The following is a 14,688-nucleotide window of genomic DNA, read 5'->3' on the forward strand; positions in this document are numbered from 1 at the left end:
TGACTGAACAGCTTTTAGAATAGTGTATAAATAATTGTGGGCTTTTAAGGCTCTCTGCTTCATTGGCATTATTAATAGGGAAGTTGTTCGTTTTAGCACTTTATATACCATGGGTGGATGTCATAAGCTGTTTTACAGGCAGTGTTAAGCAGATGTTCAAAGTCAGCATTTATATTTGTGATAACATAGGTAGCAATGTGTGTATAGCACAAGTCGGCGCACAAGAACTTATCTATGTGTCTGTATGACCATGTATTTGTACATGCAGATTGTGTACACCAGTATTTGCTGCTGTATACACAATACCACTTTCACTTCTCTGACTATACACTATGCCGGCAAAAGTATTGGGACGACTGCCTTTACATGTGCATGAACTTTAATGGCTCCTGGTCTTAGTCCGTAGGGTTCAGTATTGAGTTGGCCCGCCCTTTGCAGCTATAACAGCTTCAACTCTTCTGGGAAGGCTGTCCACAAGGTTTAGGAGTGTGTCTATGGGAATGTTTGACCATTATTTCAGAAGCACAATTTGTGAGGTCAGGCAAGAAGGCCTGGCTCCAGTCTCTGCTTTAATTCATCTCAAAGGTGTTCGGTCGGGTTGAGGTCAGGAAGGGCCCATCCCCAAACTGTTCCCAAAAAGTTGGGAGTATGAAATTGTCCAAAATGTCTTGGTATGCTGATGCCTTAAGAGTTAATAATCCCCCCTCCAGCAAACTTTACACTTGGCACGATGCAGTCAGGCAAATACCATTCTCCTGGCAACCACCAAACCCAGACACGTCCATCAGATTGCCAGACAGAGAAGTGTGCTCTAGAGTCCAGTGGTGGCATGCTTTACACCACTGCATCCGACGCTTTGCATTGCACTTGGTGATGGCAGGCTTGGATTCAGCTGCTTGGCCATGGAAACCCATTCCATGAAGCTCTCTACGCACTGTTTTGCTAATCTGAAGGCCAGACGAAGTTTGGAGGTCTTTAGCTATTGACTCTCTAGACAGTTGGCGACTTCTGCGCACTGTGCGCTTCAGCATGTGCTGACCCCGCTGTGTCATTTTACATGGCCTACCACTTTGTGTCTGAGTTGCTGTTGTTCCCAGTTGCTTCCACTTTGTTATAATACCACTAACAGTTGATCGTGGAATATTTAGTAGCAAGGATATTTCACGGATGTACTTATTGCACAGGTGGTAACCTATCGTGGTACCACACTTGAATTCACTGAGCTCCTGAAAGCGACCCATTCATTCACAAATGTTTGTAGAAGCAGTCTGCATGCCTAGGTGCTTGATTTTATACACCTGTGGTCATGGAGGTGACTGGAACACCTGAATCCAATGATTTGGAGGGGTGTCCCAATACTTTTGGTAATATAGTGTATGTAAGCTTGAGTGTGTACGCAACACAGTCCATTTTGGCATGTGTGGAGTAGTGTGTGTACAGTCCATTTTGGCATGTGTGGAGTAGTGTGTGTACAGTCCATTTTGGCATGTGCGGAGAGCCATGCAGTGTGGGCATTACATTTTGCGTTTAGTTGACAAGGCAAGTAGAAGCTATATACAAACATAAACATGTGCCTCAGATACATTGGTGGTACTAGAAAAGAAGATATTTTATTCTATTTCGGTCTGTGTGATTACACATTATGTGCTCCTTTTTACAGATAATATCCCTGTCAGCACTAACCTTGAAGAAGAAACCCTAGGGAAATGGAATGATCAACTGCATCATCAAGAACCTGTCTCTATGACCTATAACCTCTCCCAGTGTTTTGGTGAAAGTATAAATGGTGAATTATATCCTGCAACTATGTGGATAGCAAGAGATACATCACCCAATGGTTTTGGTATACCTAGTTCTGATGGGAGAGCATTAAGCCCGATCACAGCCGTGCAGCAGATAGACAGTCCTTATAGCTGGTTCTTCTTTAATAAATCTTTCTTGAACTCGAACATGGAACCCAAACAGGGTAAACCAGGAGAGCTGAGGCCATACAAATGTTCAGAGTGCGATAAAAGCTTTACTGTCAAGTCTAACCTGATTAAACATCACCGTATTCACACAGGAGAACGTCCATACAAGTGCACACTCTGTTCCAAAAGCTTCAGCCGAAACTCGCACCTGATCACCCACCAGCGCACTCACACAGGAGAGCGACCTTACAAGTGCAATGAGTGCGACAAGAGCTTTATCCAGAACTCTGTGCTAATCCAACACCAAAGGATCCATACTGGGGAGCGGCCCTTTAAATGTGAGCAATGCAATAAGCGCTTCAGTCAGAAATCCTGCCTCATCCGTCACCAAAGAACTCACAAGAGATAAAGTTTGCAAAGATGGGCAAAGGTGCAAAGCATGTTTGGCATACAGGGATGTTTACATGTATGAGTGTCAGTGTCATGGGACATGGCAGAAGTTGTCTGATAGGACTCAAGCAATAACAGTGGTATAAAAGTATTAATTTTTTTTCCCCAGACGATCTCCAAGAACCAAGCCAGTTGTATAGTAACCCTTCAACAGTGCATTTTGTCTGCATTTTTAATGCATACAAACTTCAGATGAAACATTTCTCATTGTGGATAGATTTTTCTTTTTTTTTTTTTTTCTATTCTTCAGGTTTTAACTGGTATCAGGATATCCTGACTCTTATATGTATAAACACATCATGTACATAAATACATCTTAAAGAGGAGCTATTTCTGAAAAGGGTTAAAGAAAAAAGGTCCATGTGAATCTTTCACTATACGTAACTTTTTGTTTTCTGTTAAATATATTTTTTTATTTGTCTTGAAGCCACTGACAGCTAAGGGCCCAAAGGCACTTTCCTGACCATCTTATTCTTAATCCTGCTTGGTGCTCTGCAAAGTTTGTGCCATCCAACCAATTATCAGTTTCAGTACGGCTCTATAATATCACCACTTCCCCTCAGTAAGCCAGAATGAAGCATCTGTCTAAACTGTTAAGCCTGGTACACACCTTGAATTTTTTTTTTCTCAACCCAGCTGGCTGAACAAAACAAACCTGAGAGATCACTGTACTAACTAAGCGAAGTTAGTGCAGCAATCTCTGCTGTTATGCCTTTGTTTTCTGACAGGGGCACTCGAATGACAGTCAGTTCCTGCTGAATTGCCAATATTTAGACCATGTTTGCTCAGCTTTACCATTAAAATGGACCTGTATAGGCTTTGCTATATAGGTCATTCCTTGAAAGAATGGCTGAGTGTTATGAGAGAGATCTCCAACTAGAACATTATGGCAAGAGTTAGAAATCCTGTTCTTGTCTCTGTTTATTACGGAGTCTTTGTCACATGGTTAATGTGATGGACAGAGAAAATTATGAAGAGCCAGAAATTATGTTGTAAGAGTAAGAAGATCATGCAAACATGGTACACCTGGGTCCCTGCAAAATAGTCAGTGGATTCAAAGCAACTAAAAATCTAATATTTTACAAAGTATGAAAAGGTTAATATAATTAAATATTTCCTTTATCTTTCACATGGAGCTTTTCTTTTAAATGTTTTTGTAGATAGCTGGTCTTTACTGTACGTTTGTGAATGTTTAAATGTAGCAGTTGTGAATAATTTTCCAGCTGTAAATACAAAAGAGCACATTTTATTAAAAGGCATGAATGTGCACTAAAATGCAAATGTTTAAAATGAAAGGTCTAAAACATGAAAATGTGATTTGGCTCTAAAAGTTATAAATGATACTCCCATAAATTGATCTTTTTTGTCCTAGTGGTCAGGTGCTGTGTTTCCTGAACTGCTGGGTAGCATAGACAGCTAAGAATATAACTGTCAAACTTAATTTTTTTTAATATTTTCAAGCTTGATAGCTTTCATCAGTGCATGGTATGAAAACCATGAATTTGTAGAATTATACTCTGGGAACAATACAGGACCGCAATTAAGGGTATGGTGAGCTGGATTAGGTTAACTTCTGTTTTATTGAGCCATTGCTTTATTTTACAGTACTTTAGTGGAGAGCTTTTGGTTCCCTTAAACAGTTTGTAGATGCAAAATACAGAATCTGACCCCATAGTACAGCACTTTCACTCATAAATCCTTGCCTGTCAGTCATCGGGCTTATTGTATGCTCTGCTATTGGCTTTAATGCAAACCAGCAAGCATTGATTGAAAGGGATAAAATCTTCGTTTTAAGATATACACTCACTGGCCACTTTATTAGGTACACCTTGCTAGTACCAGGTTGGACCCCCTTTTGCCTTCAGAACTGCCTCATTTCTTCATGACATAGATTCAATAAGGTGTTAGAAACATTCCTCAGAGATTTTGGTCCATATTGACATGATAGCATCACGAAGTTACTGCAGATTTGTAGGCTGCACATCCATGATGCAAACCCCTCATTCCACCACATCCCAAAGGTGCTCTATTGGATTGAGATCTGGTGACTGTGGAGGCCATTGGAGTACACAGAACTCCTTGTCATGTTCAAGAAACCAGTTTGAGATGATTTGAGCTTTGTGACGTGGTGCATTATCCTGTTGGAAGTAGCTACCAGAAGATGGGTACACTGTAGTCCTAAAGGGATGGACATGGTCAGCAACAATACTCAGGTGGGCTGTGGTGTTTGAACGATGCTGAATTGGTACTAAGGGGCACAAAGTGTGCAAAGAAAATATCCCCCACACCATTACGCCACCACCACCAGCCTGAACCGTTTATACAAGGCAGGATGGATCCATGTTTTAATGGTTACGCCAAATTCTGACCCTATCATCTGAATGTTGCAGCTGAATTCAAGACTCCTCAGACCAGGAAACATTTTTTAAATCTTCTATTGTCCAATTTTGCTGAACCTGTGTGAATTGTAGCCTCCGTTTCCTCTTCTTAGCTGACAGGAGTGGTACCGAGTGCTCTTCTGCTGCTGTAGCCTATCTGCTTCATGGTTCGACGTGTTTTGCGTTCAGAGATGGTATTCTGCATACCTGGGTTGTAACGAGTGGTTATTTGAGTTACTGTTGCCCTTCTATCATCTCGAACTAGTCTGCCCATTCTCCTCTGACATCAACAAGGCATTTTCATCCACATAATTGCCGCTCACTGGATAATTTCTCTTTTTCGGACCATTTTCTGTAAACCCTATAGATTGTGTTGTGTGAAAATCCCAGTAGATCAGCAGTTTTAGAAATACTCAGTCACTTAAATCCCCATTCTTATTCTCGGTTTGAACTTTAGTAAGTCGTCTTCATCACGTCTAGATGCCTAAGGTTGCTGCCATGTGATTTGGCGGATTAGCAATTTGTGTTACCAAGCAATTTAACAGGTGTACCTAATAAAGAGGCTGGTGTGTGTACATGGATGTTATCTGGCAGTCCAAGAACTAACTATGAAAGATCTTTCCATAATCAGTTAACAGTGGCTGAATGTATGTGTTTGTGCACAAATACCTGGCACTAGATTTCTTTTACAGTAGAATTCATATTGGACAAATCTGTTCAAATGATTATTTGTTTCTTCTGTGATAGGTAAACTGAAGTTCCATAGAAATTCTGCCATTTTTCCGATCCATCATCATCCAGCATGGGCAGTTATGTCCAGTCTGTGGGTAGTGAAGTTTCAAATTATCTGATGTTTCCTGTGTGTTTCCTATAATTATATATATTTTACTGACACTCCGAGGTAAAATTTATGTCAGTTCTGTATGTAAAATCCTTTTATCTACCTTACCCAGAGGGTAATACTTGAAACTGTTTGCTGTAATAAATGACACAGACTTCTACATCTCAGACCTTTAACCCATTTAAAGCACTATACTGAATCAATTTTTTATTTGTTGTTTTTTACAACGTGGGAGAAACTGTATAAGTTCTTTGAAATACTAAATGTTGATTAAGGGTCCATTCAAACCTATGCACCTGTGATTCAGCTGTGTTTTATTTGTGATTTTAAATGCATGTTGTAACGTGTTATCATACGATTCCACATATATGTATTAAGACTTCTATGGACCTTACAAAGCTGAAAGAACATGAAAAATATTAAGACAGGTCATATTTTTGATGACCACGTATTTGTTGGAGTGTGTCATGATTATAGCTTCCCATTGGAATGAATGAGGCTACAGTGTGCATGAGCAGAACGGGAAAAATAATCAGACAGATCATATTTTCCATGATGTGACCACCATGTATTTATAATATAGATGGTTAATTTATTAAAGGTGAATAAACTATGCACTTTGAAAGTGCTGTTGCACTCTACAATTGCTTCACTTTGCAAACAATACCCAATCAAATGCAAGGAAAATTTAAAAGACGGCATTTTGCTTGTACATGATTGGATGATGGAAGTCGGCAGAGTTTACCTTCATTTATTAAGCTCTGGAGCAAATTCCCTTGCAGAGTGCAACTGCACTACAAAGTGAATAGTCTATTTGCCTTTAGAAAATCAGCGCCACAGACTGTGCTCACATGTTTTAGTGTATTCCAAAGATAAAGTGTGAATGGGCCCTTAACACTGCAACTGTTATGTTAATCAAAAGTAAGACTCCCCCGATTGCCTCTCGGGGGATCAGGAAGGAATTTTATTTCCATGCAGGAGCGAATTGGATCATGCTTTGCTGAGGTTTTTTGCCTTCCTCTGGATCAACTGTGGGTATAGGATCAGAATTTTTTTTTTCTTAATGGTTGAACTGGATGGTATTTTGTCTTTTTTCAGCCAAACTAACTATGTAAGCCAATAAACTGTAGCACTATTGCCACAAGTTATGTTCATATAGAGTGTTGAAATATGATTTATGCCCAGAGAGACATTTTTAGCTTTTTTTTGTAGGTTGGCATGCTCTCTACGGTTATTTGCTGTATGGGAGCATTTGTCAGCTGCAGATAAGTAATCTGACAACGTGACTAACAGGTACGTGTAAAAAATCGATCACTAGGCATCGTATATACTTGCAAGCCTGTTCAGGAATAACTGAAAAAGGTTAAGAATGCTATTAAATTTATCTCATTACTCACTGAAAGCTGGAGCTACAGTTTAAGCATACTGGTTATTAACCATCATCCTGTGATACCAATTCCATGCAGTTGGTAAACATGTTTATTTTAAGTAAACCTTCTGACAATGTTAAACCTTTAAAATTAAAGGATGTTACCAAGAGTATCCACTCTAAGGTATATTATTACTGTTATTAGCATTAGCTAGAAAACCTTCCCATGTGTCTCTCTGATTTATATTTTAATTTGTTACTTGTAGCCTGACTTCCAAGTCTTAGACCTGATCAACTACCAACCTGCTGTCCAATGAGATGAGTTAAAGTGGAACTTTACCCATAACCACTTGATAAAAAATAATGTTATTTAGCAAGAAACATACATTCCACATTAACTGTTCCTGTTTCTTCTTGCTGGAGGCTGCCACTTTGCTAAAGCACAGAGCCCTAAGCAGCATTAAATCTTTAGGCTGTCAGCAGATCAGCTTCTACAAATTTGGCACAGTGCCTAGATATACAGAGCAGCTGAGCGTATGCATATTACTGGATTTTAAACCTTATAGGCACATGTTTTTAATGTTTTACATATCTGAGTTATACCTGAAGGGGTGAAGTGATCCAAATTTTCTGACTAAAGTTCCACTTTAATCGACCTTTAAAGGACAACTGCACATTTTTGTTTAAAAAAAAAAATTTATATATAAATTTTTTTTTCTTTTTTTAAATCAGTACAAATGCTATTCCTTTTTCCTCATAAGCTAAGATTTTGCCATAGTTTACCTAACTTAAAGCGGAACTAAACTCCCTAAAACAAGTGCATCCCTTATAAAAGCTGACCTTGCATACCTCCCAGAACTACTGATCAAGTCATTAATATCACTTTGTGGTTTTCTGCAAAGTTTTATAAGTTTTCAATCATCTAGCTTATGAGAAGTCTTGGCTGTATTCTCTGAATCCAAAATATATAGCATTTATAGCACTGATTTAGAGAGTCTCATTACAATATTGATTAGAACAGGGGTGTAGTTACAGTTCAATTGTCTTTTAAAGGTGATGTATTGGACAAGGTACAGGTAAGTGAGCAGGGCTTGACCTGAAAGTACAAGAAGTCCCACATCCAGTAAAAAAGTGCAACCAATGGATACACAGTAGAGGGTCTGCAGCCTCATCAACGTAATAACACATATCCTAGTGCCTGCTCTTAGGTGGGACATTTGGAAGTTAAAAATGGCAGATCGGTTCGATGTAATAAACGGTTCACCATTTGTGCAGGAACCCATATGTCACAGTTATTAGTTGAATATAGGAAGTATTTTTTGTTTTCACTGGTTATGTAACTTTTTTTTTTTTTTTAAATATACTGACATACTTGGGGTCCTTTCACACAGGGCACTGTGCTCCATTCAGAGGGGGATCCATGAACAGCCAATGGGGATCCCATGAACAGCCCTGCTGAATTGTGCCGTGCGCCCAATCAGTTTGTATATGCATTTTGAAAGTGGACCTGTGACAGATGTGTGGGCAGCAGAATGTAAATGGACCTCTGTCTATTTACATCAGGCTTCCTCTGACCTATCATGTTTAGGTCCATTTTTTTTCCTCTTCTTCTTTTTTTTTTTTTTTTTTTTTTTGACCTGGACAGACTCTGAGGTAGGCAGATGTAGAGTTTGTTTACATCTACCTGCCCATGGAGCGTCTGATCAGGTCCACATGAAAAGCTGATAGGCAGTCCTGATTGAAAAGCCTGTGTGAAAGGGGCCCTAGGAGCATATCATGAAGCAGTGAATGTAACTTTTACTGAACCTTCACTGGTGGTAAATCAACGTCATTTAAAACACATGTACAAGTAAGATTCACTTGCAGCAAATTTTTGGTGATTGTCAAATTCACTGCTTTATTATTGTATACTGTACCCTTTAGTGTTTTGTGATTTAATAATATTATGCCACTATGCTCTACGCTATATCATAAGCATATGAAGAAAGAGATACTTTTTTCCTGTTTGTTAGTTTTCTATGACAAATGCGGGGTCCTTTTATTCGCAGGCTGTCCCCTGCCATTTGGTATTGATAAGTGGAACGAGGCATTTTATGCGGATAATAGGTGATAATGATTACTTGGACTACTTGAAGAGTAAGTTCATCCGAGTGTGATAACTTGGTTTCGAGTAGATACTGAGGAGTTCAGTCCTTTGCTGGCTCTGCATACTATTTGGAAATTGTAGTGGGGAGTACTTCTGAGACTTCTGAAACTTTTGCTAACTCCACAAACATATCAAGTAATGTACCAACATTGCTAAGCATATAATTTATAGTTTTTACTGCAGCAAAAAAAAAACACCCCTGGGGTTGATCAGGTGGCCATTTTTGTTATATAGTGAAAAGTAAATATCTGAATGCAGGAAGAGCATCTTTTCCATGGAATAGCATAAGCACAATGCAGTATTCTTCCTCAAACCATTGCTGCTGTGGATCATCAGGAGGATGTGACCAGCACCATTGCTGTACCCTCCCCCCCCCCCTTAAGCTATGGCAAACCCTTAAACTGGGAATCAGCAGTTAGGCGCTATAGGCAGCAACTTAGACTAAGGTTTTCCTGTCTGGATTCCTCAATGATGTAACCAGCAAGTGATTTCAAATGTCAGTTTCTACCCAAAACTGTGTTATCCATGTCCGGTAGACTTGCCCATCAATGCAAATGAGTTCACTGATCTTAGACTGATAAACATAATTATTGTCTTTTTTGTGTGTGTTTTTCATCCAAAACTACTTTTTATGCTAATCCTATACAGGTTTTTTTTTTTGGTTTTTTTTCATTGTTTTGATCAGTATTCAGATTGCAATAATGTGTTTGCAGGCCAAACCTAATTCACATAGGTCAGCTGTATGGCAGTGTTTTGGCAACTCGAATGGGGTCTCTCGCTGATCAGGAAATAAAGGTCCAGCCTTCCTAGTTAGGCAGTAGCTGACTTGATGTTCCGAGGTTTGTAATTTTGTTGCTGGGAGGAAAGAGGGATTCTGTAACTGGAATATGAAGTGTTCTAAATGTCTGGGGACCTGGACACAGCGCAGCTATGCATTAATTAAAAGGACAACCTTTTGTAAGGTAAATCATAGGCACCTCGATGGTGGCCTGTCATACAGTGGAAGCATGGACTAAATTTAATAATAGCTTATAATAATCAAGCTTCTTTACTATAGTACAAATGTACATCATGTCCTTTTAAGCCATCGTCCCACCCTCCTGAGTGCAGCCCCCACCTGGTCTGATACTTCCCATTCCCCTCCCTCCCATTCCAGCCATCTTTACTATGTGGCCCTACCCCCAGCCATACAACTTTTTTTTTTTATTATTATTATTATTATTTTCAGAAAGCATCCTCACCAGGCCTCCTTTTTTTTTTTTTTCTGTGCATGTGTGCGGTGGTCCCATCCATCCCTATGCGGAAGGCTGTAATCCGCAGAATTACTTGAGGGTGTTGTGATTATAGCTTCCCATTGGAATGAATGAGGCTTTGTGTATGGGCAGAATGAAAAGACCCTGTGAGTATGCTCTCAGTAAAACATTGGTGGAGCTAGGACTGTGGTAAGTATCCAACTAAGTGCACTGAGGGGGTAGCCATGCCTTTTAATGTACAGCTGCTGTTTAAGTCAATAAAAAGAATGTTTTGCAACGTGCAGTTTGTAATCCTTGACAAGATTCAAGCTTAAAGTAGCAAGCAAAAATATAGTTGCTGTTATGTTGCAATGGATTACACTTGGACAATCTTTATTAATGCTGCATAACCAGCCAGATTTCAGTAGACTGGCCATGTCCCCGAAAGAGGACATCAGACTTTACACAATTCTATTTTTCTTCTGATATGTTGCATTTTGTGTAGGTGACATATCCACTTTATAACAAATAAAAACCTTTTTAAAGTGGACTGAAAATGTTAGATCTGCTTTAGATAGTTGAGTGAGATTAATGAGGATGACTAGGGGTGTTAGAATAAGCATGAACCTGACCCTCATCATAAGGAGATCTGTGGGCTATTCTGATAAGTAATGCGTACCAAACTTGACATTTGATAATGTGGACAGTTCTTCAGTGTGATTGCCAAGATTGACAGAACTGGATAACCAGGGAGATCTCCTTGTTGGGACAGAGAGGGAAGCCATATAATATTTGAGAGAAGAAATGTTGTGCACATTCTAACCCCCTGAATGCTGTAAGGTCCACTTTAATAATTTGTGGATGCTGTAATCCTCACTAAACAAAATTGTTTGTAACACTATTATTTGTATATTTATTTTAGGGTTTTTTTTATGTTGTATTAATTTTGTTATGGCATTTTTGTTTTTTGGGTTTTTTTTAGTAGTATGTGCGTTTTTTATACATTCCATACTAAACCATCTCAAAGAAATGTTGTTGAATCGCAGTCCCAACATCTAGCTCGCAAATAGTTTTTTCTGGTTTAAAGCTGAACTCCAGTTAGATATTGGTCTCACATAGGGTGTACTATATACCATATGTCCATGCTGGGCTGTGTTTACCCACACAGGGATGCACAGGTGTTCCATGCAGCCCTGTTCATGTCATGTGGGACACCATGACTGCTGTGTCCCAGTATGACATCCGTGTGAGTGCATGTCCCTGAACTTACACTGCCTGCATTCGGGAACACACATCTGCACCCAGGCAGATACACTGTCATATTTTTTTTTTTTACAATATAATTTCTAAACAGTCATATAGCTATGGAGACCATGTCTCCTAAAAGACCATTCAGTTACGGAACAAACATCTGCTTTGGCTTCTGCTCTAGAAATTTAGTAGCTGCTTAATTGCATAGATTCTAGTAAGCAGCTAACCTAAAAGCCCAACTCCAGTTCAGATCAGAAAAAATTTAATTGGCCAGCAGTTATAAATTAAAAAAACAACAAAAAAAACACTTTCCCTACAGTACTCATTGCCTCTCCAGCATTGTATCCAGTAGACCTGTCTCTCCAAGCTCCAGAAGCACTCCTCTTCCAGGTTAAATGGGCTTTAGACAGGGGTTGGTTAGGCAACCTGGAGCCAGGTTTTCAGTCAGATTACTTTAAACGAATCTGTCAGCATTGCCTTTAACAGTGTATTTATACAAGCCTAGGCTTTGTAAATGTGTTTAGCCCATGCTGACCTGTTAGAACTAATTAGTTGTAGTTCAGGAAAATTAAACTTTCAGCCATGGCTAGGATAATCCATATGAGGGTCTAATCTCCAAATACTGAAACCAAGTAAAGCATTTACCCACAGAAACTGGATTTCCAGTTTAATTTGGAAGAGTAAGTCCAGTTTTAATGGTTTAACCTCTCCACTTATACTTTTACCTCTTCCATCCAGTATTTTTAAGTCCGTCTTAAAGTGGTAATAAAGGTTTGGCTTGAAAAAAAAACTTCATATTTATCTGCCCTGTGTAGTGGTTTTGCATAGTGCATCCCCGATCCTCTTCTTCTCAGGTACCCTGGCAGCACTCCTGGCTCCTCCGCCTCCTCCTTGGCTCACTGACTGTGATTGACAGCAGTTAGAGCCAGTGGCTGCTGCTGCTGTCTTAGCCAATTAGGACATGGAGTCCCAGGAGAGCTGAGGCTCTTGTGCACATCATTGGATTGAGAGATCGCTCAGGTGAGTTTTGGGGGGGCTGTGTGGGGAGCAGCACACAGGTTTTTTTTTTTACCTTCATGCGTAGAATGCATGAAGGTAAAAAACGTTCTGCCTTTAGAACCACTTTAAGCTGGCCATAGGTGAATCAGATTTTGATCCATGTATGGGCTGGCTGGTTGTACACAAGTTGATTTATTAATTGACTTTTGTGTAACAAGCCTGTTGGGTTTTTCCCAATCGATCAGGTCCGCAGGCTATTCCCAGCAACAATGATCACTGTATTCTGATGGTGGGGAAAGCTCCCCACTGCCAGAATACAAAGGTTGTACAAAGAAGTGTTTCCCCATCCACCTCAAATGTGTGGATGGTGGAATCGGATTTTTTGTTTTTCAACCCACTGGTTGAAAAAAAATGAATAATGTATGGCCAGCCCTTCTCTGACTGCTTTCACATGCTCAAAACTTACTGCGATTTCAGACCTTCTCATTTAGAGATCTTAAGGGGATTTGTCAAAGCTTGGTGGACAAAGAATTAAAAAGAGTAATACTCTACAACTTATGTAAGGAATAAGTTTCATTTTTACTTGATCTGAGATATGCCCATATCAAACGTATCTGCACATGGCAGCTTGCTGATCTGCAATCCCTTGTCCATTAGTGGATGCTCATTAGGGGAAACCCAAGAGCTTCAGGGTTACACATATCCAGCCTGTCATAACATGCAGAGAAGTTGGAGCACCATGTAGTTAGGAGGCCAGTTAAAATGGTCTCTTTTCCAGGGTAATGTACTGTGTAAGAATTGCCTCAAAGTAAAGGAGGTGTAAGGTCAAAAATATTTTAATATTGAAATGAGTATTTTGCTTTGCCTGTTCCATCATTTTTTTTTATGTTTATTTACTACCTTAAAGAAAAATGTGTTCAAATATTGCTTGTTACTATAGAGGAACTTTTGACAACCGCTGTTCAGTTATGTAACATTGTCAGCGGAATGATCACATAGCCATGACTTGTTCTACGTCTACAATAACTCTCTGGAAATGGGCTAACCTTCAAAGTAGGCACAGAAAGTAATTTAAGAGCCTGTATGGGAGCAAACATAATAAAACACTTAAATGCATTTGGTTTTCTGCTTAATATCTGTTTTGTCAAAACTAATAAAAGGAAATGTGGTTCCTATACATTATAGTATTTATGCTGATAACGTTTGACTCATTTGGTTTTGTCATGGTACTTCATTATGATTTTATATGTAATTTATTTTGAGCTTTTAGTGTAATCCACTTCTGTCCATTAAATTGGGCACATTGAGTCTGTGTGTGACCCATTCAATGAGCAGTTGCTTGGTGCTGTTATCATTTATAGCTCTGCCAATCTGTGTAATGGATAATGCAGAGAATGGCAAAATGTTGATACTGACGATATACAGACATGATGTATTTTTTCATATTTGTGTTACATTTTTATGTACTGCATATAAACAATGCAAACTAAAATACAGTGTTACATATAAACTAGAGTCTGGTTCTTTATTGACTTTTTATTTAAATTAATTCTTTGTAGTATAGATATATAGAACACAATTAGCTGGTGCTGTAGCTTTTATTTAACAGTTAAAGGATAGACTAAATAGAAGGGTAAAAAAAAAAATAATAAACATACAAGCTCACCTTCATGCTGCAGTATTGGTCTAATGCTACAGCTCTCCCTGCCAGCTTTGCTCCGGAAATATCAAGAACTGAGCAATCAGCGGTCACTTAATTGCTCCGTTCTTGGGATTAGAGAGCGGTGGCGGTCAGTCACCACTCTCTGCTCTAGCCTCTCCAGGGCTCACTGGAGCGATGGGCTGAGAAGGAGCAGGAGCAGCTGGCTCTTACTCTCAGCAGCACACAGAGGCTGAGCCAGCTGCCCATCGTGCATCTGGGTGGATCCAAACAATATGATCTTTTGCCTGCTTTCAGATGATTCTGTGTCACAAGTAAGTGCACTCCTGTGACCCAAAAGAAAACTATGGCCAAAATAACTTTAGCCATAATTTTCTTAAGTCTGTGTAGGCAAAATAAATCTCTGCAGTATAATCATAAAGTGAAGTGAAAAAATGCTGCGCTACATGAAA

At 39.3% G+C, this 14,688-nt stretch overlaps 1 protein-coding gene across 1 annotated transcript in view; it reads left to right on the forward strand.

Annotated features, from left to right (window-relative positions):
• LOC149447845 (uncharacterized) overlaps positions 1–14,086 on the forward strand; it is a 58,119-nt gene extending 44,033 nt beyond the window's left edge. Inside the window, exon 8 of the mRNA XM_089651952.1 lies at positions 1,661–14,086. Within this exon, the coding sequence (XP_089508078.1) occupies positions 1,661–2,319 (659 nt within the window). The 3' untranslated portion in view covers positions 2,320–14,086. The remainder of the gene's footprint in view (positions 1–1,660) is intronic.
• The last annotated feature ends 602 nt before the right edge of the window (positions 14,087–14,688 follow it).

This window comes from Staurois parvus, unplaced genomic scaffold (genome assembly GCF_062004578.1).
Source record: "Staurois parvus isolate SC_StPar_1 unplaced genomic scaffold, SC_StPar_1.0 ptg000668l, whole genome shotgun sequence".
In the NCBI taxonomy this organism is placed as follows: Eukaryota; Metazoa; Chordata; class Amphibia; order Anura; family Ranidae; genus Staurois; species Staurois parvus.